Consider the following 22,027-nt stretch of genomic DNA (forward strand, 5'->3'; position numbering starts at 1 on the left):
TAGCAGAACATACAACTAGAGAAGAATCAGTCAGGAAGGATAAGGAGGCAGGAGGCAGGACATGACGTTAAAAGGACAATAGGACAACAGCAGAGGAAGCACATGTATGTATTCACAGTACCAATGAACGAGTAGTAGAGAACATACAAGCAGGAAAGAACATTAAGCAGCTTCACTTTGTACACGTTGATCGCAAAGGTCACATCATCCCAAATCAACTCTTTTCTTAGCTTGCAATTCATTTCTTGAACAATTTGTGGTGCGAGCCGTTTACCCTGACTTCATGATTCAGCTGACCCGGAAAAGGAGATATCAGGAGTTTTGTGCATCATGTGAAAAGAACAAAGTACTCACTTCTGCAATCTCTGCAGAGTTTTCAGTCTACCTGACCTGCACGACTCTGACCAGTGGAGAAAAAGTAGAGGAAACTTACTGCTGTATGGAAAGTCACCGCTGGGCTGCGGGACTGCTCTCAAATAAAAAAAAATATATATAATTTTGTTGCATTTTGCATTTTGATGATGAAAAAGCCAAGTTTATATCAAATATTTTTCAGGAAGTTCAAACTTGTAAAACTGGGGGGAAAAAGGGTTAGTATATTTACAAGCAGTAACAATATGGTAAACAACGTAGGGCATCATCACTATTATTTAACGCATCTCAATGGGCTGGTTTGTTGGGTAGATCAGAGTGTTCTGACTTGCAGAGTTCATATTTTGGTGCCCAGTGTTTTGTGAATGTCACATGCGAGCTACATGACCAGGCCAGGCCTCCACAAGACAAAGCTTTCTTTCTGCACCATAGGAAGAGGAGATGACATCATTCTGTCCATACAAAGCCTAAGGCATCCCGCTGCACTTGTTTAAAAAAAAAGAAAAAAGAAAAGGAGTCTACACTGAGAAGTCATTTCATTGTTTTGGAATAATACTTTTTGAGCATGGCCTTTTTCCCCTTGCATGATGCAATGTCTTGGTAGATATGAAGCATAATTTGGCTTCTGCTAAATGCCAGAGGGCGGAAATGATGCAATCAGGGAAACAGAAAAGATGTTCCTTTTCTACACAATGTTTTTGATTTGGTCAGGGCTTTCAATATTAACAGTAATATGCTCTCTGTCCTAAATGCTCAAACAGAAACTGGGAAAAGGGCTTTTGGGTATTCTGCACCCGCAGCCTTGAATCTGTTGCAGAATGACTTAAAACTCAAGGAGCTGGTGTCCTTAAATGTTTTTAGATCTAAAATGAAAAACCTGGACGCAGGATGTTGATGCTTTTAGCTTGACTTCTGACTCTCAGATTTGACTCATATGGTTCTCTTTCAAAGCAAATTTAAGTGTTTTTGTAAATTGTACTGTCTCTCTTTGTTTCTCTGTCTGTAACTTTGTGTTTTTGCTGCTGCTTGTCTTGGCCAGGTCTCCCTTGGAAAAAAAGGTTCTTAATCTCAATGGTACTAACCTGGTTAAACAAAGGTTAAATAAAATAAATACAAATATGCAAGACATTTCTCAGAATTAGTATTTTTCAGACTATCATTGCGGATGTACAAAGATTGTGTCATAACTTGCTAAAAATATGTCAACAAACCACTTTTGTGTTAATCTGTTTAAGAATCAAAAGCCTAAATTTGACATTTATTTGGTTAGGCTTCGTGACACCACACAACACTATGACTACAAATTAATAAAACAGAACCATGATGTGTTAAAAACATGAAGAAAATCAAACCGTCACAGAAATTATTACACATGCCTCCAGTGGAGTATTTGGTGAATTGTATCTGCCAAATGAAGCCGAGTGTAAGTTTATGCTCTGTAACACGTTCACTCTTTTTCCTTTATTCAATTTAGCCACTACCTCTCTTCCACTCTCTCCGTCTCCCTGCTCAGGTAATCAGCTGATGGGTGTTTACTCTTTAAGTAATTAACCAACCAGATTCTTCCGCAACCTCTCTCTACCAATCATCCTGCTGCTGTCAAGATTTTAGTCGGTTCTCCCTGACAGATTGAAAAGACAGTCTGTTTTATTGCGCTCTCTGTGACTTTCTTACAGAACAAAAACATACTGAAAACAGTGATTGAGATTGATTATGAAGTAATAGCCTACTTCATTTTGGTCAGCAGAACTAGTCTATCTCTTTTATTTACAGTACAACCAATTACCATTTTATGCAGTTACCTGGCTAATCAACAAAGGTCATACAAGTCAAAACCAGATCTATCTTATCCAAAGTAATCCCATACTGACCGTCATATCAGTGTGTGAATATGAATATTTCTACTCATAAACTGGGATACACGTTATAGTCTGTAGTCTAAAGAAAGCAGCATTTAGAGACTAAACTGGGACATAATGTACAGAGATTAATTTATTCAGGCCCTCTTATGATTACACCACCACTGAAACAACTTTACATGCTGCAACTGTGCATTTAAATCCACGTCCTGGTGAATAGTAAACAGTATTAATTGGCCATTTATCAAAAATGCATTTGTCTTCTTGAGGTCAAATGTGTATAATTTGCTGACATGAATGGTTTATATTTCTTTTTTTACATTTTAATTAAACTAAATCTATTCAGAGTTCTTTGATGTGTTAAAGCTTCTTTTTAGTTTTTTTTTTGTGTCGCAATAACAGCAATCTTGTGGTAATTCCAGGACATGAGACCTCACTCAAAATGTATCTCAAAAGTAGTACTTTTGCTCTTAAGGACCCCCCTGTGGTGAGTTTAATGCACTGCAATCTAAGACTATGCCTGGTGTAGACAGCCTACCATCATCATACACTGACTGTGTTGTAAAAAACATTTCTAATTTAAGACATTGGATGCTTTTTATTTGGCTAAGCCAAACAAAGAAAGTGGATAGCGCTAAACAGGAGAAAAAATGTCTGCTTTTACTATCATACATAATTGGCTATTCATTTTGCCCTCATGATTGATGTTAATAAAAAATATACTTTTATATTCAGATAAATATCTAATAAAAATTTGGTAGCCAAAAAAAAACAAAAAACAGATTCCCAAGAAAATGGAGACAATTCATAAGAAAAAATACTATTTATTATACATGTTTCTAAAGAGAATCATACTTAAACAGGTGAAATCAATAGTACCCCTCTATGTCATGAACCTGCAATCTCTCATCAACACCAACACATGTAACAAATCACCCCCAAAACAACACATAACTTTTCAATTCAATTATTCTCAATGGGTAAACATGGCATCAGTTTGGGTCGCGTGTCGCATGCCCCATGTACAGAGGCTGTGGTCCTTGTTGCAGCGGCCGGGGGTTCGAATCCCCACCTTGGCCTTTTGCTGCATGTCATTCATCCCCCCACTCTCTCCTCCCCAACATTTCCTGTCTCTCTTCAGCTGTCTCATCAAACAAAAGCATAAAAAGGCCCCCAACACACACAACTTAAAAACATGGCATCACTTTGAATTCCATACAATGATTCACATAAAGTACAAGTTCAAACAAAAAAAATGTCAGTTAATTGTTTGATGCTACAACATTAGTTGTCTCAGCTATGATCATTTGAAAAGAAATCCTTAACAGAAGTTTTATTATCATATTTAACCTTTAATTAACATGTAAAAGATTTCAACTCACAGTAGAAAAAAACCAACACTAAAACATTCAGTCAGGAGTTGAGATGCGACCATGAAATGGAAGGAAGCTCAGGTCACCCACAACTTACAAAACTGATTTAATTATCAACTCCAGACCTTCCTTATGGAAAAAGTAAGCTGCAGATTTCCTAATTCTTTTAGTTTCAGTGCCAAAATAGAGTGAGTCAACTGTCAGGATGCTCTAATAGGCATTACTTAATGAAGAGTGAAAGTAATATGATTTGATTGTTAAAGACATAAAGGAAACATACGTTGTAGTTGTAACACACTAGCAGCTACACGATCGTCAGACTATAAAGAAGTTTAAAAAAAACTTTGATATGAATGAAGCAGACGTTTGTTTCTGGAATGCATGAAAAGAGTTAAGCACAAATATCCAAAGATTTCTACTTGGAATATCTGAACAAATATGATAATAGCAAAAACTTTAAAATAGTTTGGTCTCAAAGACTACAAAAAAAATATGACAATAATAAATAAGAATCCCTTTTTTTTAATCAAGCTTGTAAGGCCTAAAAACATGCAGATTTACACAAAACTACTAAGATTGTTTATCTAAAGTTTTGTTAAAAAGAAGACTCGGCCCAAAGCAGCACAAGCGTTTCAGCTCAGAGAAGTCAGTGGTTTAAAGTGCAAACGAAATCTTAAAAATGATCTCATCTTTCTTGGAAGCTTTTCTCACAACAGACATGTTGATATATTGTAACAGGGAATCTAGAGGTGCAACTTTTAGGGCTGCCTTTCATGTTTGTGAGACAGTACAGTTTAAGGTCTCTATGAAACAATGACCCTTGGTTACACTTGGTTTTTAAATGCACTAAATACAAGAGACCGCCGAGATGCACAAGATCAAATCAGTCACGCCCACTTGCAGAGGTCGATCTGAGACGTGTTGGATGAAGAAGCATCCCCAACAACTAACCTCAAAATGAACTATCCATACAAGACACAAGAAAGCTGATATGAAGTATTTCATTTTTAGTATGCCAACTCTTGAAAAACTACGGCTATCAGTCCGAACAGTTGGAGGAAATAAAAGGGCTTTATCAGTTCATTAAACTGTGTTTTATGAACTAGCCTGTGTGAAAAAAGAAAAGTCAATGACTGTGGCCGGAAGTGACTCGGAAGTCTTAAAAAAATGTGTTGAAGCTGCCCGATCGACACAATATGACTGACTATGTGTTACAGCTGTCCTCTTGTGTTAACCCCGAGTTTAAACAGGATCGATACTGAACCAATGTCTGCTGTGAAAAGTCTTTCAGTTGAACTATATCAAGAGATTATAATAATAATATATTATAAACTCACATCACTTGGTGGGATTTGGCTTTCCATGTATTGTAATTACCTTTTGGTCATTCTTCTGTCCCACTAAAATAAAACTGTCCATTCACTCTGCATCTAGAGTAGTTCATAATAAACTTTGGATTCACTCAATTTATGAAACAGAGTAAGAAGATACAAAGGTTAGCCCTCGAATATATAGCATTAATGAGGTTACCAAGATTTAATTAATACATCAGCCATTCATTTGAGTTCAACTAAATGTTTGTGTTTTTGCTTTTGTTTCGTCAGATGATGGACAAAAGCAACTGAAGATGTAGAGAGGTTTCACCTGAACGCAGCTTCCTTTGAAATAATCATGGCTTCACATTTGTTTGGAGTTCATCTTATTGCAGACAAAGACGATTTTTGTTGTGATCTTACCCTTCAACTAGCCCCACTACATCAACTGTTTAAAATATCAAGCAGATGATTGTTTAGTTATAGGTGTTGTCACTAATCTTTTGAAGGGATAACATGACTAGAAACCAACAAGCTAATCGTTAACTAAGGTTGTGTTTGTTTTGTCTGTCACACAGTTGACGCCGCTCTAATGAGTTCTCATTGGGACTGATACTAATCAATCATCATGTCCCTGTGACGAGCCTTAAACACACCTTAACATCTTTTAAAAGCTCTGCACACATACAAACACATTTTTAGATATTGTCTGATAGAATTAGGTAAATACATTTTTATTTATAATAATAATAATAATATTAAAGGTCCTTATTCGGTAGTAGCAACAAATACAGGAGTGTGAAGACGTTAGCTATCCATCGACATAATGTTCTCATTCTGTACCTCTCCGAATGTCCTGAAGTCATGTTAGGCAAAAGAAGTCACAACACCAATGTTTGTAGTTAATGCAAACACAGAATGAAGCACACAAAATACACATTTCAGTAAGAATCAGTGTGAAAAAAGGCATATGCTTAAATAAAGTAAGGTATGACAGCTAGTTTTTTTTTTTTTTCAGTCAAGTTTAAAAATAAATATGAATAAGGGCGACTTCTTCATTTGATCCAACCATTCATTACCTTCAAAATGATTTCTTTAAGCAGGCTGATATCAATACAAAGAAATAAAGGCAACATGATATGCAAAAACAAAAGTGCAAAGATGTAGTGGCAGTTGAGCTTAATCTTAACAAACTGATTTTCTTTTTTTTTTATGTGCATTTTGTGTGCTTAACAGGGTGACTTAAACACATGTAGTCGCTTTTCTGCACTCAGTTTCCCCAAAAATTGTCTAAAAAATATATTAAAAATATTTTTGGTCACAGCTTCGGGCTTCGTGTTTTTGAAATCTCAACTCTGTGGCTTACCAATGTCCACAGTTACATTCACATAAAGAGGCAGCCTCTCTACTGACAGAGTCTCATAGGAGCAGCTGTTGAGTCCATCCTTTCTCCATACCTGTGGCGTTCGTCCCAACAACCTCATCCTGAAAAGCAAAAAAAGACAACTGAAGAGATTTGCATCACACATAAGGATGGACAATTTGAATAGACTAATAATCAGCTGAAATATCCATCATCATCTTAACACTAACCGACCTGTCTTTGTTAATTTGATTGCCACTGTCCCGCTTGTGAAACACCATAGTGTACCGAGCGACATCAGCAGGCGGACGTATGATCTTCATTTTCTGCAGCTCAACCCTGAACGAGACAGCAGACACACAGCCAATGAACAAGGAGACATATACCACACTGCTTAAGATGCAATAAAGGGAAACATATCAGGCAGTGAATACTGTTTTCACTCCTGCTGTCACACCTGATGCGCAGGTCATCATCTTCTCCACCCCAACCCCAGTAGGCGTTGGAGAATCCGTTCACTTGAAGAAACTGGTCTTTGGTCATAGCTGTGACTCCTCCAAAGTAGCCTTTGTAACGCAGCCTGAGAGCGCAAGAATGAAGATAATACATATATTTATTATTATTAATAATAATAATAATAATAATAATAATAAGCTTTATTTATATTGCACTGGGTTACAAAGTGCTTTAGAAAAAAATAAAATAGAGAAATGTGAGGAGGACAATACAGGAGTTCCACAGATTATAAAAATTAGAGGGAAACAAAACAATTTAAAACCAGCAAGAAATCACAGAAGAAAGGGGAAAAGTCAATATAAAAACACCAAAAAGATTAAAGGAATGAAAGAAGCAGATTAAAACCATAAAAGGATAAATGATCAAGGAAGATACTGCCCTGGATTCTACCATAATTAGGAATAAAGGTATTATCTAAGGAACAGAAGGAAAAAAAAAAAAAGATATACAGTATATACAAATAACATATCGGGACTCTTAGAATATGTTATCAGACCTGAAGACACCACAGTCTGTCAGCTCTGCAATGTTTATCCACAACGGTGATGTAAAGCTGATGACATACTCTTACTCGTACTTACTTGTATCCAGTTGCATTCCGCCCAACCACCAAGTGTTTGGGTTGCTTGTCACAGACGTATAAATTGTGATCATTTTCAGGAACCAGATCCACATCATGGAAGATGAAGCACTCCCAACTGTAGTCCTTCAGTGCCTCCAAATATCCAACATTCAGTAACTTGGCACGGTTAAAAGTTGCATCACCAGCCTTTAAAAAACAAAAAAACAAAAACTAGAACACAATTGTTGCTTTACTCACTGATTCATAAAAATATCTGTAATAAGTAGGAGGGTCAGAGGTCACAGGATCAACGACAGAACAGCTGCATCTATGAGGCATGACGTGTGTAGGCCGGTAATTTAATTACTTTACTTTTTTTGCAGAGGCTTCAAATCCAAGCTGTTATAGAGAATCACAAACACGTTGATTTGTAGAAGTTGAATGTGTGCTTTTAGACTGATTTCTAAAAGTATGAAGTACAAAGCCAGATAACCACACAAGTGCCAAAGCACAACATTATGAAAACATTGCATATTATTGAAACTAGTCTATAATAGATTATGTTGCTGAACACATCCTGCTTCTCTGTCTCTTCAGTAACACAGGTTAATCGAGTGGAAAACAAACACATGCCAAGGACAATATTTACCTGTCATGTGATATGACGTTTATTTACTGATTAAAACTCTAAAACTCCTTCTTCTCTAAATATTTGAATTGTATCTGGTTATGGATTATTTACCTTTCACATCAAAACATGTTTTGCCTCACTAGTATCTGCGCTTCCAGATCTTATTTCAGTGTTTTGCGCATCATTGAACATGACTTATTTTCAAAGGTGATTTCTTTTCTGATGTCTCCAGTAGCATTACACTGATATCAAACTGTTTGACGGTATTTTTGTTATTTAATTAAAAGTATTGGACATGCCTTTTTTATGTAATCTAAAAATAAGTAAGGTCTTTAACCTGCTTTTTGTAAAACGTCTCTAGATAACATTTGTTAAGAGATGGCACTATATAAATAATGATTCATTGATTAATACTGTTTGGTTTTGTCTGACTTTTTTTCCTGCCACAAAGTGAAACATTAATTTATATAAGGCAGATTATACCTCACCTATCTTCCTCCTTTTGGTTGTTATGCAATACCTAATGCCTTCAAGAGGTTCTATTTTTCATGTAGAAAGCTTTTCATGTGCAGGTGCATCATATTTGGATGTATATTACATATTTTCTGTTTGATTAACCGCACATCTTTTTCAGAGAATCAGCTGGTCCCCATGACGTCAATATTCAAGTGGTTACTGCTGATAGCTGATATTACAACTTCTTCATCTTAATTGTCTACGCATGCAACGGCATGTGTTAAAGTTCAAAATATATCTAAAACATAAAAATAAAGTTGTAAAGCATGAGACATTAAACTGTGCCGTACCTGCTGGATGACGTAGATGGCGTAGTGTAGCTGCTGCCTCTGCAGAAAGGGGTGCAGGTGATGCAGGAGGTAGAGGAGGTGTTTCTCTCTGCTGCGATGAGGGATGAGGATGGCTACGCTCTGCCTCGCCGTGCAGTCTGCTGGCTCGTACTCTCCCTCAGTCACTCTTTTGTTCTCGCCCTCCACATCGGTCAGTTTCAGAGAGGACTCAAAGGACAGCTTCACAGCTCCTTCTGCAGAAGTAACGAATTCAACAAATACAGTAAGCTGAGTCTTAGCTACAAGTCATCAATCTGTTGTCGTTTGTGATTTGTAACACTGCAGGAAAATTAAGACAAGAAGGACTTGATGAAAATATTTTCCAAATCTGACAAATCAAACTATTTGATTTGGAACTTTGTTGAAGATTGGCACGACAGAAATCATGACGCAACAAAAAGAGCAATTCATCTTTTAACTAGCACTAACACTACATATATCTGTTAGTGATAGGTATCTAGCCCATCTTGTTTTATTACCTACACTGTAAGCAGTGAAAGGTGTATTATTACCATCAACAAATCATTAACAAGGTGGCCCATAAACAAATGAAATATCTGTGAATACTTACGTAGCAACGACGACTCCTCGGGGCATTTGACTTTGGGTGTTGGAGTATTTAAGTTCTGAGGAGTGGCTGTCAAAGAGTTAAGTTTGTCCCTCAGGCTGTCCCCTTGGACAGAAGGTTGTTTTGTGGCAGAAGGGTCGTGTACAGATTTTAATGTTTCCCCTGTAAAATTTGCAATCCATGCCAGCACTGAGAGCGAGACAAAGAGCAGTACAAAGTACTTTCCCCTCCGTAAAATCTTATACACAGGCGAGCAGAAGCCCATGGCTGTGTGAATGCACTGGCTCGAAATGGAAAAAAGTTGGATCTGTAGATGCTGTGACTTAATTCTTACAATATGTCCTTTTTGTAGGGCATTTCAGCAAAAATACTGACAGCCAGAGTTTCACTTTCCAGTCATCCCATGGTGAGGAAACATTCTTCTGAAACACTCAGTGAATAAGACACGGTTTAATTTGAAAACTTATTGGTGAAAATCCATTGCTGATTCTCAAAATCCAGTTTCAGGAGGTGAGGCAAAAATCTTGAGCTTGTCCAACAGCTGTTGTTGATGTTCAGAGAGAGAGAAAAAAGATGTTACTGCAGATAATTTAAGTCCTACTGCCACGTCTCCTCCTGTGAAACTAACACCCCCGCCCATCAACAAAAAAAACACAGAAGAGATGTTATCGTAGAAAACAACCTGGGACACTAGTTAAGTTTCTTTATTTCAAGTTTCTTTTCTTTACTTAATGATTGTGTTACACTCTTTTCAAAAAAGCTTCCTGAAAGGTAATCTCACACCCAGTAACTATACACCTGTCTTTTTTAGTGCACCTTTACAAAGTGTTGTGTTTGAATACAGAAGTGTTTTACATCAGGTTTCTTTAGAAATATATAACTAATGAAGACTTTCATTCGTGTCCACATGTCAACAATTTTATCTACTGATCGATTAACCATTGGACTAAAAATGCTTGTTAGTCAAAATAAAAATATCCAGCACAAATACCTAGTATACAGTGATATATACTAGAAATGTTTCCTGTGTTTTAAACCAGAGAACTGTGAATATTTTCCTTAGTCTTTCAAATAATACAATTTAAATGTAATTAATATACTCTATTTAGCGATTGTGTTTTAATTTTAGCTAAATTAATAATAAATAAATAAATAAATGTAATTAATATACTCTATTTTGCGATTGTGTTATTATGTTAGTTAAATGAGTAATAAATAAATAAATAAATGTAATTTTTTTAAATGTTCTATTTATTGTCAAAACTTGGCTTGTTTAGAAATATATTAAAGCAAACATATAATAGAGTAAAACTTTAACTTTTTTTAATAACTTACATTTTTTTAAAACCTCTCCGTAGCTCCGATGTGACAAGCTAAAGTTAGCTCCAAGCAACACCACGTTATCTGCTGTAATTAATGCGAAGAAGAGGAGAGACATTATTCTATTTGTACATGCTGCCAGCTGTTTTTTTTTCTAGGAAGTTCTGTAAATGTGTTTGACTCCAAATTGGTCCTTAAAACAGAGAAACGAACACAGATGAAGAGTCCTAGCGGTTAGCAGTGAGCTAGCTGAAGAATGTGTATGCACCACTCTGGAGACACTTTTATGTGCCGTGAAAACTATTTGTTAGCTTTAGTAGTGGCTTAATGAAAAGTCCAGACGAGGTATAACCCTGATACAGTGAAAGGAAATGCTGTCAAAGACGGTGTAATTGCAGTATTGGCTGGTGCATCTTACCTTTAAAACGAGCCTCTGTTGTCCCAGGTTATCAACAAACGGAATCAGTCTGTCAAGGTAACATGATTACACAGCGCGTCTGCCGGATGTACTTCAAAATAAAAGCCTTAGTAATAAAAAAGGATAAATACGCAGGCTATATGGAAACGATTTTCAGCATAATCTACCCTATTTGCTCCCAATAATTGCTGGTTTAAAATTGTGTAAAGTATTTCTATAAAAAGGCAATGTATGAAGCTTTTTGTGCTACATGTTTTATTTATTTATTCATTTATTTATATTTACTTACTGACTGTAATAAGTAGGCTACGTAATGTAAAAAAAACAAAAAAAAAATGTTTTCTTTCTACAAGCTGTCATCGTGATAATGTAGTAAACAGTCATACTTTAAGTGTCAGAAACATGCACAATCATGTTTATTTCAGCATCCTTTCCACTCCTCCTCACCACTGCGATATTGCATTAGGCAAACTTGCACATATTAATTTATTATTCAAGGTTTAGTGCTTGTACATAGAGCAGAGTTAATAACAGATATAAATTCCTTGAAGGCCTATGTGTACACATAACTGACCAATAAAGCTGATGCGGGTTTTGATTCTGATAGTATTTGTTTTGAAATTGTGTAATTCGATTTGCTTAGTTGATTTATTTGTCTCTTAAGAGGTGAGGTCCCTTGTATAAGCCTGTTGGCTTCTTGACCTCTCCTGACACGCCTTTTATGTTTTTGTTAATCCTATTTTTATGTATTCTTATAAGTGTGCTAATAAATAAATAAATAATAGTCAGGAAAAGATTTTAAAAAATGTTCCCCGTATTCAGCAGATACTTATGCATGTCTGTGTGCTCATTTTTTTTATGATACTGAACCCCTGTAATTCGCACAATGCAGCGTCCTTAGTGCTTACATTTTGAAAGAAGGATCAAGGAACCGGAAACCATTGTTTCTTTGAGAGTTAGCATCTCTGACTTGATCAAAATCGAAGCACTGCCATTGAATCCTTTTCACAATAAAGGCTGTGGTATATTTTGTGTAAAAGTTCCAGTTATCTTACATTCACAAGAACTATTCTCTTTTTTTTTGTTTAATGGGTGAATGGGTTGTATGAATTTCAAACTGAGTTCTTGAAAAGTGTGTAAAACAGTGTATTCACTTGTGTCTCTTAGTTCATGTTTGTCTATTGAATATCTGCAGGAGTCAGTAAGAGACCTTGATAGATCTATCATCTAAAACAATGATGAACATTCCCATTGCTTCCTGGTAATTTAGTCCAATATCTGTCTCATCCCACTCCAGCAGATGAGACATGGACAACATGCTGGTCTCTCTGCTGGGCTATACACCGACTTTGAGGATAAAGGTCTTTTCCTCTTGCGAACACAGTTGGTGGTTGTCCAGCTGCTCCTCAGTCTGCTGCAGGTCAGCCATGATCCTGAACGTCTCAGCATGTTATCCTCTTGAGAGCGTTATGGGAGGTCCTGCACTCCCAAACCTTTTAACTTCTTTTTTTTTTTTTAAAGTTTCCTTTAACTGACAAGAGCTTCCCCTTTGGAAATGTCCCAGTAAAATAATCTATTAAATAGTTAAAAAGTAATTGCAGAAATCAAGATGTCAAGTTGTTTTACCCTATCGTATGTAACATTGAGTTAATTTGTTTGTAAGTCTCTTGCCTTGCCTCTTTTTTTGAATACTCTAATTATTACATTTTTCTGCTGGTTTGGCTGTGGGAGTAAGGCTTAAGATGTCAGTTTACCTCGACGCTTGCCTTTAATCATTCTACATTTAATTTCCAATGGTGAATGTCTTTGTTTTCTCAACTGTTTCATAATTTATTGATTGTAAAAAAAAAAAGGAGTTCAATCATCCAACACATACATTCTTTGAATTAAATGTTAGAACACTATATTGTCAGGAAAATGTACTTACCATAAGCAGGGTTGTCTCTTCTTACTGTTATCATATCGTACCATATTTTATCACTCTATCACAAGAGGCGCCTCTTCGTTATTTCAAAGTTAACACTCAGACACAGTGGATTTGAATAAACAGTGGTTTATGGTGCTCCTCCCTCCTCACCACACCTCCTCCACCCTGAGAGGACATGACTGCGTAGTGTAGCTCCATTGCGAGAATGACGTTAACATGTGAGATTGGCCTTCACTGTTTGCAGATGTCAGAGCCTTGTGATAAGCAAGCTGCAAGCATAGAAAGAGCAGGTTTTACTACTATTCTGAGCTTTAGTTCTAAGAGAATTCAGGTTATTTCTACCATCATGTTGATGTTTACCTTTTAATAAAACATGATTGTGCCTCAAGGTAGTTCAAATAATTTAACAAGCTCCAATGTGGAAAAATAGAGAATACTTTTAGTTCCCTCCATTTTCACACAAAGATCTCAAATTTAACAATGCAATGAGATGAGTACCTTAACTGGAAAAGAAAGGAAACTGTAATGATTATACTTCTCTTACACCAACATCTATCATTTATTACTGTCTAAATCTTTTTCAAATGCCACATCATCATTTAGTTGGAACGTTTGCTCGAGTGTTTCAAACTTTACTTTACTTAACAAAAAACTACTGAAAGACAACCCAAAAAAAGTGTCAATTTGGATTTGGCACTGCCATTTTGAGCAGTTATGCTTCCATTACTTTTTTTTGTCTTGTGAATGACCTTAACACCGCATAATCACTGAGTGTGGAACATTTTGTCGACATCCTGTAATTGTGTATTTACGGAGTGACTCATACATCCTCTGGTCTCGCTTGTCTGATCAAAGAGCCTGAGTTGTCCTCTTGTCAAATGTTTCCAACTTAACGGGTCAGGTCTTTGTGCTGAACCCTCTGTGTATATACAAAGTCAGTTTGTCATTGAATCAGATAGATGGGTAGGCCAGCGGCAGGTAGGACTTTAGGTAGGTATATGCAAGTTTTATAATCTAATATGTTAATGATGCAACCAAAGTTAAAAAAAACAACAACAACAACTTAAGTATCCAACATAATGTTTTAATGGTACAAAATCTTGTGTTATTATTAGCTGTGTGAGTGAACATCAGTGTTAAGATGAAAATAATAAGAGTAACAGGATTCTGCTATGGTACAGTACATTTGTTGGACTGTCATTGTATTGCTTTTAGTGAACTTTTTTTTTCTTTCTGAAAAAAAATGTTTAAAAAAACGTAAGGAAAAAAGTTAAATGCTCTTTCAAAATAAAGTCCAAAATACACCCTTTTAATGGGATCAATGAAGCTGACACATCCACACACATGCTATCACATCAAAGAACTCCTTCTTGACTCTTCAAAGCTTAAGGACAGAGTCACCGTTCCACTGCCAAAGCTTACTCTGGGCTTGTGCTTTCCTGCGTCACAGTCGTTGCCGTTGGTCTTGAGGCTGATGGATGAGGACGGAGACGAGGTTGACGACCCGCCAATGCTGCTGGACTTCTTCCTGGTGGCCGAGTTGTGTTTTAGCGTAGCTTTTGCGGCCACTTTGAAAGCGTGGGCAGCAGTGCTGCATCGGACTTCCTCTATGGTGTTCCTGCAGGGTTTGAAGAGGATGATGTAGACCTTGTTGAAAAAGATGCATGCCAGCATTCCAAAGCTTGAAGCAAGGATAGCAATGACCTCCACAGCTGAAACAAATTTGCCATAAGTACTAAAGTATGCAGGGATAAAAGAGATCCAAACAATAAAAAATATAAGCATGCTGAAAGTGATGAATTTGGCCTCTGTGAAGTTTTCTGGAAGTTTGCGGGACTTGAATGCAAAAAAGAAACACACAGCCGCCAGGAGGCACGTGTAGCCGATAAGAAACCCAAGAGCCATCACAGAGCCCTCATTGCAGGTGATGAAAATGATCTCATCGATGTCATGATTCTTGTAACTCGAAGGAGGGGCGTTGTAAAGCCAGACCACACATATCATGACTTGGACAAACGTGCACAGAAACACCAACAGGAACTGCAGGTTTAACCCCCACCACTTACGTTGAAGGCTAGTGGGGATCTTTGCTTCAAATACCAAAAGAACTCTGTTCGTTTTCACAAGGATGCAGGAGATACAGAGGACAAAACTGATCCCAAAGGCAGGTTGACGTAAGCGGCACGTCCAGTCCTGTGGTTCTCCGATGAACACGAGAGAGCTGGAGAAGCAGCAGATGAGAGAGAACAGGAGCACGTAGGACAGTTCCCGGTTTGTGGCCTTCACAATCGGGGTGTTGCGAAACTTGACAAAGACGCCCATCACAAAGGCTGTCAGGACAACCCCGACTACTGCACATATGGTCAAAGCAATCCCAAATGGTTCTGTCCATGAGAGGAACTCGATCTCCTTCAAAAAGCAGAACGTGTGATTCCCGTTGGACCACGAGTTATTTGGACACTTGTTGCAAACGCTGGCATCTGGATGAAAAACAAACACAACACATGTAATGAGAAGCATAATGAAATGAATCAACAAGACCGGGAATGTATGTGCATCTTGATACCTTTATGATTACTGTACTCTCCATCTGAGCACTCAGTGCATTCAAAGCAGCATGTGGGCATACTGTCTATGATCCCCTTTCTTGTACCAGGTTCACAATCCTCACTGCAGTTAGAGAATGGCACCTGTGGTATATAAACAGACAGAAAAGATAATATGGGTTCAAAAGTATTTAGGCCATACCTGTCCTTTTTTTTCTAGGCCTCCTATTTGGTTCATTGTAACCATGCTTTTCAACTTTTTTCCAGCTCTTGTAAAACAATTCTTTACTACCTGCCCAGACAGACAAAATAAGCGACCAACAGTCACAGATGAGCTCTTAGTAGCTAAAAAAATTAAATCATTTTTCTTTGGGGGTAGGTTAAAAAAAAAAAAAAAAAAACAATAAAAAAATATTCAATGAAGGTGTGGTGATAAAACAATGAGACAAGTATTTACAGTGGCTTCTGCTGCCCCCAAGTGGACAAAAAAATCATTAAATGCCACTTTTTGAAAAGAACAATAAGGCTGAGATCATCTTGGCAATCATACTCTCTTGGGAGTGTTCTCCTGCAGTGACTATTGTAATTAAAATAATGGTTTGAATACCACAAGTTGCCTTGGAACAGCTTTATATCAACAAGTTCTCTTTGCTTACTCATTTGCCTTATCAGTATAAGTAGATCATGCCAGGATTATCTATTATTCACCTTCTTTCACATTCATGAAAACAGAAACATCAGTGAAACATAAAAGTTTGACTGACCTCAGAACTGTATCCATTCCACAGAATCTTTGTCTTGTCAATGAGCAGTTTGGCTCCTTTCTTAGTGTGCATGTTGTAATATCCCACTTCCTCAAACACCACAGAGCCATCCTCAGCAGACCTGTGCCAGTTCACGAGGGTGTAGTTAGCTGCCAGGTCTGCGTTCTCACCAAAGTGTATCTTTACACCCATGCTGTTGGTGTAGTTCAAATGTCTGAGCTGCTTAAGGACCTGTGGGAAACAACACAAATATTGATTAAGTCATCAATGATCAGGTAATGAATTGCTTTATTTGTGGTAAACATTCAATAGTTTACCTGCCATGCTTCCATTTTCTTTATATCTGCACAAGATTTGTTGGCAAAAAGTCCATGTCCAGGTGTGCAGGTGAGAATGTCTTGCAGGGCCTGTGCGATAGAATAAACTGCAACGTACACATTGTAGGAGATACGAAGATGAGTGTGATCCATATATGGGGTCTCAACACTCGTTATGTCTTCCTCACCGGTACACAAAGGCCTGAAAGTTGTGCTTCCATTCTCACTTTCCTGCAGTCTCAGGCTGTCTTCTAGATAACAGTTGAAGGTTTCCTCCCAGAACTCTCTGACGAACTCATTATGGCTATCTTTCTTTGGTTGGACTTGTTGCAAGAAATCTCTAAAGCCAGGTATGGGCCCTGCCTTAAGAGCAAAGCCAATAGTCCCAGCCACAACATCAAGATACTCAGGTCTAGCAATCAGAGAGGAGCTTGCCCAAGCTTCACTTGCTAACCAGATCCGATCGGTGATGTTTCTTTTTACCATCTCTTTAATCAAAGGCTCAATATCTGGACCACTCGCAAATACGACAATGACTTTAGCTGAGGAGTTCTCAATCCGGTCCGCCAGAGCCTGGATATCATGGTCCTCAAAGTACTGGGAAATGAGTTCATTGAGGTGGATGCAGATATCTCGCTCTTCTATCTCCTTCTCAAACTTTTCAATGCCTGGTCGACCGTAGTCGTCGTCTGAGGCCACAGCGATGACCCAGTTCCACTGGAAGTACTCAATGATGTCTGCCATGGCTGTGGCCTGGAACTCGTCCGTGGGAATGGTTCTCATGAAGGACTTGTACTGTTTCTTGTTGCTCAGTAAGCGACTAGAAGAGGCATAGCTGATCTGAAACAGATCATTTCAGATCATTTCAATTCTCTCATTAGTCAATATTAAAGGATATATCATTTCATCATCATCATGTTGGTAATGTGCAATGTGTATTATTTGTTGTTTTCACTGGTATGGTCTTACTGGTTCACATGTTGACTGTTGTTTTCTTTTTTTATTCAGTCGTACTCATGTTAGACAGCTGAGCTTAATGTGTGTAGCAATCGAGTCCAAGACAAATTTCCGTTCCAGGACATTGAAGTGTATTGTATCGTTTCATGGCATGGCATGGCATTGTACGGTATTGAATCATATAGTATTATATCCAATCATGTCTGGGAGGCATTGCATTTCCAGTCTTAGGTATTTCCCAAATTCACTGATTGTAAAATATAGACACAAGGTTTCCATGTGACATTTGCTCAGAGTGAGGATCAGGATTACGGTGTGGTATTGATTTGATAAATGCCAATTACTCACCTGAGGAATGTAAAAAAGACCCAGCAGGTTTGCAACAGCTGTGGAGACGGCCGATCCAGCTGCTCCTACGACTGCAATGGTTGCTGGGATGTGATCTGTACAGTTACAAAATTCATCTAAATTCAGGGACTCAATCTTATTTTGGGCCACAAAACTTAGCGTAGCTTCCAGAGCTTTGGACACTGTGTTGCACGTGTCAAAGATCCTGTAGCCCAAAGTGATGTTTGGCAGGAGAGTGCTGCTGTTGTTTATCTCATCGATCGCAAAAATCATGGCCTGGAGCCAACGGAAACCACGGAAGTTGAACCTGTTAAAGCAGAATGAAGAGGCTTGGATTAAGATGAGTTGAGCTCGCGAATTTATGAATCCCTACAAGTAAACAGGCCTCAGATTTACCTGACACACTGTGTTGATTCAGGCCGGGCTGCGAGGTCCTGGTCTTTGGATGCGACGCCAAAGTGTATGGGGAAAAGACCTCCGAGCAAAATGTCGCCGGTCATCTGGGCTCTCTGGTGCGGCCCGTAGGTTGAAATCACATAACTGGACCCCAGCAGTGTCAGATAATACAGAACTAGTCTCATCTTTCTTTTCTTTCCTGTGGTTGTACTTCAAGTTCAATAACTCCCAAGAGTTACACTATTCCAAATAGTATCTCTTGCCATCAATCTGGCAACTGGGCTGTTTTGTGTCAGTCATGTTTGCAGTGATGAGAACGTCAAACTGTAGAAAAAAGGAATGAAGAACAAAACATGTCATGCATTTGTTTAAAAGTTGTAATAATAATAGACTTTATTTGGCATGGACATCACAGATACATTGGATGAACCAGATGCATTGTTTAAGTGTTTTAGCAAGCATGCTAGTTCTCAACACCTGTCCACAGGAGGCTTTTGAAAAGAAAACAATTAAGATAGGGAGAAAAGCGATAAAACAGAGAAAAACAATAAGGAGGGAATAAACAGATAGACATAAACTGTAGAGCAAAGGCAGCATGATCAAACAATAAACCAGTCAGAAGCTATTTGCGTGAGCACTGTTGTTTTGATTTTAGCCATTGTTTGAGTCCTCTGTTAAAAGCATTACTGTTGCTCTCTAATTGTATGCCAGTGGGCAGAGAGCTCCAAAGTTTTGCCCACTTTGCAGAGAAAGCAGACTGGCCAAAAGATGTCTTGTACATTGGGACAAGACAATCACCGCTGGTGGAGGCTCGTGTGACTGCGCTACGAGAGCTCTGACGCCTACTGGCTAATTCAGATAACAGTGGTGACACATGATTATTTACACATTTAAAAAACTGTTTAAGATTACTAAAATTCATAAAATTGTCAAAGGTGAAAAGGTTGTGTTTTTAAAAAAAATGCCACAGTGATGCCATCTCATAGGTTTCTGGTCCATGACTTTTGTTGTCTGCTTATATAAAGAAACAATAGGTTTTAATGTAGTTGGAGAAGTTTGGGACCATGATGTGATGCAATATGTAGGAAGGGTACTGTCACATCAGATGTTTTTTTTATTTTATTTTTTTTTTTTCTAAAAGGATTTACATATTCAAAAGCACAACTACAACATATAAACATTATTGTGCCGTAACATTGTGAGATACCATCAAACAAATCCCCATCACCAAGAACATTTTCCATATCAACAGCGAGGAAATGTGTGAGAATGGTGTTTCAGGCCAACATTACCTAAGACCATTATCACCTACTCAAGATGCACTACATGTGAAACCATATATATCAGTTTGGATTTTTAAATGGGTTTACTTCTGCAGTTCTATGTCTTAAAAGAGACGATAGTTAACTTCCCCCCCTCAGTAACATTTGGCTCAAACTGCCTGAAATCCAAATTCAAATAGATTGCATGATTTACATGAGCTGAGAGAGAAGTCACACTCTAATGACCCTCCTTCCTGCTAACGCTCGATCTCATGCTGTGGCCACTGAACCCAGTCACCATGGAGAGAAGGCTGCTGCATCTGGCTAATACTGCTGGAAAAATGCTGGAGCAGAGCTGTGATAATGAAGGAGCTAACGACTGTAGGAGCCACTGTTTGCCATCGTAACCGTAATAAAGAGAAGGTTTACACATGGACGCATAACATAGAATTACATTTTCTTTTTTTTCCTTCTTGTTTTTGGGATTGAAGAATTCTTTTACGTTATTCTATTAAAACTCAAGAAAAGCTCGGTACAAATAAGTGTCCATTATTAATCCAATATAAGTCATCCTGAACACCAGTTATATTCAAATAAAAAAAGAAAAAGGCAAAGTTAGGATTCACACAATTCCTACCACTAACAACTTAAAACATTATTTAGTATCAAAGCAAACCAACAAACTATTTAACTGTAATTATCTTCTTCTTCTTCTTTTTTTTTTTTGCCTTAAATCAAAAAGTAATCAGACGAAGACAGAATCTAACAAATAGTTCCTCTGTATTTCTGTCTCATCAATTGGCTTAAAAGTAAGAAAAAAGATGTCAGGATCAAACTTACTTTCTGAACTCCTCCATGCGTTTCAAACACTCTTCAAAATGTTTTTTTTATTCGGTCTACAAAGATGTTAAGGCCTTTTCCCAAAATATCCAGAGAGCTGAATGAATTCACTGAACAACATCAGCTTCTGAACCTCTTTCTGCAGATGAATCATTAACAGAGAGAGGGTTAGTCCATTTCCTTCAGCTAATGAAGTCCTCACACTTTGCTCCTCCTTAACTTAAGCCTAAAATGGCAGAAAGAAAGCTGGGACTTTAAATCATGGTGATCTGCTATTAACTCAGCATTAAAATGAAGTTACATTCTGTAATGCTGAGGGGACAGGAGCTAAAATATGAGATAAAGGAGACGTAAGTTATCTTTGTTTAAAATGTATATTTAAAGCTGTGCATCGGACTGTTTGTTTCTGTATTAACATTAAAATGATAAACCTGTAATCATGATTTATAAAGTTGTGCTAAAAACACACATCAGACAAGTCTCAGATTAAGTCCAAAGTCATTTCATCATCAAAAATATTCAGATTAAAAATGTTTCACAGAGCTTGCATTTACAGAAACAAGATAAAATATGATTCTGTTCCTTATAAAACCTGTGTCTGCATGTTATCAACATACAGAGATCAGCTTTAATCTCTATAAATACACTTTGTAGTGCTGCACGACCCCAGGAGCCCCTGGAAGCAGTGGATTGCACCCTGATGTTCCTCAAACAGTTAGTTGGTCATGTCATGCTCTGATGAATGTTTAATCAATTTGTTGCTGAGCAGACCTCTTTAATGACAACTATTTCACTTTACAATATGTTGACTTATCTGTGGCCCACCGAGACCGGCGGTGGGCCACAGATAAGTCAACATATTGTAAAGTCTGTGTCCACATCAGGCACATGGGAGGGTTTTGTGTTTTAAACCTTAATATACGAAACATAATTTACTGAAGATTTTCTTATTTTTTTCAATCAACTTCTATTGGAGGGGTTTGATCATTTGTAGTATATTTAGAAACCCTGAAATCATTTAGAGTCATTGACTGTACATAAAGATGAGTGATGCGTCTTCACCTCTTTTTGTTATACAGGAGTGAAGCCAAGCATCAGGCGCCGACATATCGCACTGATGACATCACTTGGAGCTAGGAGCGTTCATTAGACTCTTACGCGGTTTTGACAACCCGCCCCCTTCTGCTACACAAAACAAAATATAAACTTACAAAAAAAAAAAAGGGCAAAGATCCTTTCGATTGTCCACAGCAGAACAGATTCTTGTGTTGGTTTGAAGTGGGCAAGTGATGTTATGAAAAGTTTGATCGGTACATTTCATCTCCCCGTTCGTCCTCTACTCTGCTAATCCTTTCCATCAGCGCCTCAGAAGCCTCATTTGTCAACAGACCTGTCAATCACTTACACGTTTTTAAGCATCAAACTCGTTGAAACTAAACTCAGAAAAATGAACACGTGAGCATAAATCAGCATGACAAGAACTATAATGACAGAAACCATATTACAGAAACAAATATTTGACGTGTATTT

The 22,027-nt window shown here is 37.7% G+C and overlaps 2 protein-coding genes across 3 annotated transcripts; both read right to left on the bottom strand.

Annotated features, from left to right (window-relative positions):
* Window positions 1–3,035: 3,035 nt before the first annotated feature.
* b4galt4 (UDP-Gal:betaGlcNAc beta 1,4- galactosyltransferase, polypeptide 4) lies at window positions 3,036–11,264 on the bottom strand. Of its 2 annotated transcripts, XM_065962769.1 has the most exons (8): window positions 11,141–11,194; window positions 10,738–10,809; window positions 9,406–9,943; window positions 8,796–9,028; window positions 7,378–7,565; window positions 6,738–6,860; window positions 6,515–6,619; window positions 3,036–6,402 (listed from the first exon to the last, which is right to left on the bottom strand). In XM_065962769.1, exons 3-8 carry the CDS (start codon window positions 9,665–9,667, stop codon window positions 6,267–6,269), a joined length of 1,047 nt encoding a protein of 348 aa, XP_065818841.1. In that variant the 5' UTR covers window positions 9,668–9,943; window positions 10,738–10,809; window positions 11,141–11,194; the 3' UTR covers window positions 3,036–6,266. The 2 variants fall into 2 exon arrangements, with proteins under 2 accessions (XP_065818841.1, XP_029133064.1); XM_029277231.2 differs by lacking the exon at window positions 10,738–10,809 and having other exon boundaries at window positions 11,141–11,264.
* A 2,890-nt stretch (window positions 11,265–14,154) lies between these two features.
* casr (calcium-sensing receptor) lies at window positions 14,155–20,622 on the bottom strand. The gene is made up of 7 exons (XM_020633247.3): window positions 20,498–20,622; window positions 18,396–18,719; window positions 18,000–18,306; window positions 16,695–17,534; window positions 16,378–16,608; window positions 15,634–15,757; window positions 14,155–15,547 (listed from the first exon to the last, which is right to left on the bottom strand). Exons 2-7 carry the CDS (start codon window positions 18,578–18,580, stop codon window positions 14,418–14,420), a joined length of 2,817 nt encoding a protein of 938 aa, XP_020488903.1. The 5' UTR covers window positions 18,581–18,719; window positions 20,498–20,622; the 3' UTR covers window positions 14,155–14,417.
* Between the last annotated feature and the right edge of the window lie 1,405 nt (window positions 20,623–22,027).

This window comes from Labrus bergylta, chromosome 14, assembly GCF_963930695.1.
Source record: "Labrus bergylta chromosome 14, fLabBer1.1, whole genome shotgun sequence".
Lineage (NCBI taxonomy): Eukaryota > Metazoa > Chordata > Actinopteri > Labriformes > Labridae > Labrus > Labrus bergylta.

What these genes read in the sequence shown, in the direction of transcription:
- b4galt4 (XM_029277231.2), bottom strand. Translation starts at nt 9,667, where the DNA reads ATGGGCTTCTGCTCGCCTGTGTATAAGATTTTACGGAGGGGAAAGTAC. An exon ending in GATGATGACCTGCGCATCAG is followed by an intron (nt 6,620 to 6,737) that starts GTGTGACAGCAG and finishes TGTCTCGTTCAG; the next exon opens with GGTTGAGCTGCAGAAAATGA. An exon ending in AATCAAATTAACAAAGACAG is followed by an intron (nt 6,403 to 6,514) that starts GTCGGTTAGTGT and finishes TTTGCTTTTCAG; the next exon opens with GATGAGGTTGTTGGGACGAA.
- casr (XM_020633247.3), bottom strand. Translation starts at nt 18,580, where the DNA reads ATGAGACTAGTTCTGTATTATCTGACACTGCTGGGGTCCAGTTATGTG. An exon ending in AGAAAATGGAAGCATGGCAG is followed by an intron (nt 16,609 to 16,694) that starts GTAAACTATTGA and finishes TGTTTCCCACAG; the next exon opens with GTCCTTAAGCAGCTCAGACA. An exon ending in AGAGTACAGTAATCATAAAG is followed by an intron (nt 15,548 to 15,633) that starts GTATCAAGATGC and finishes TTTTTCATCCAG; the next exon opens with ATGCCAGCGTTTGCAACAAG.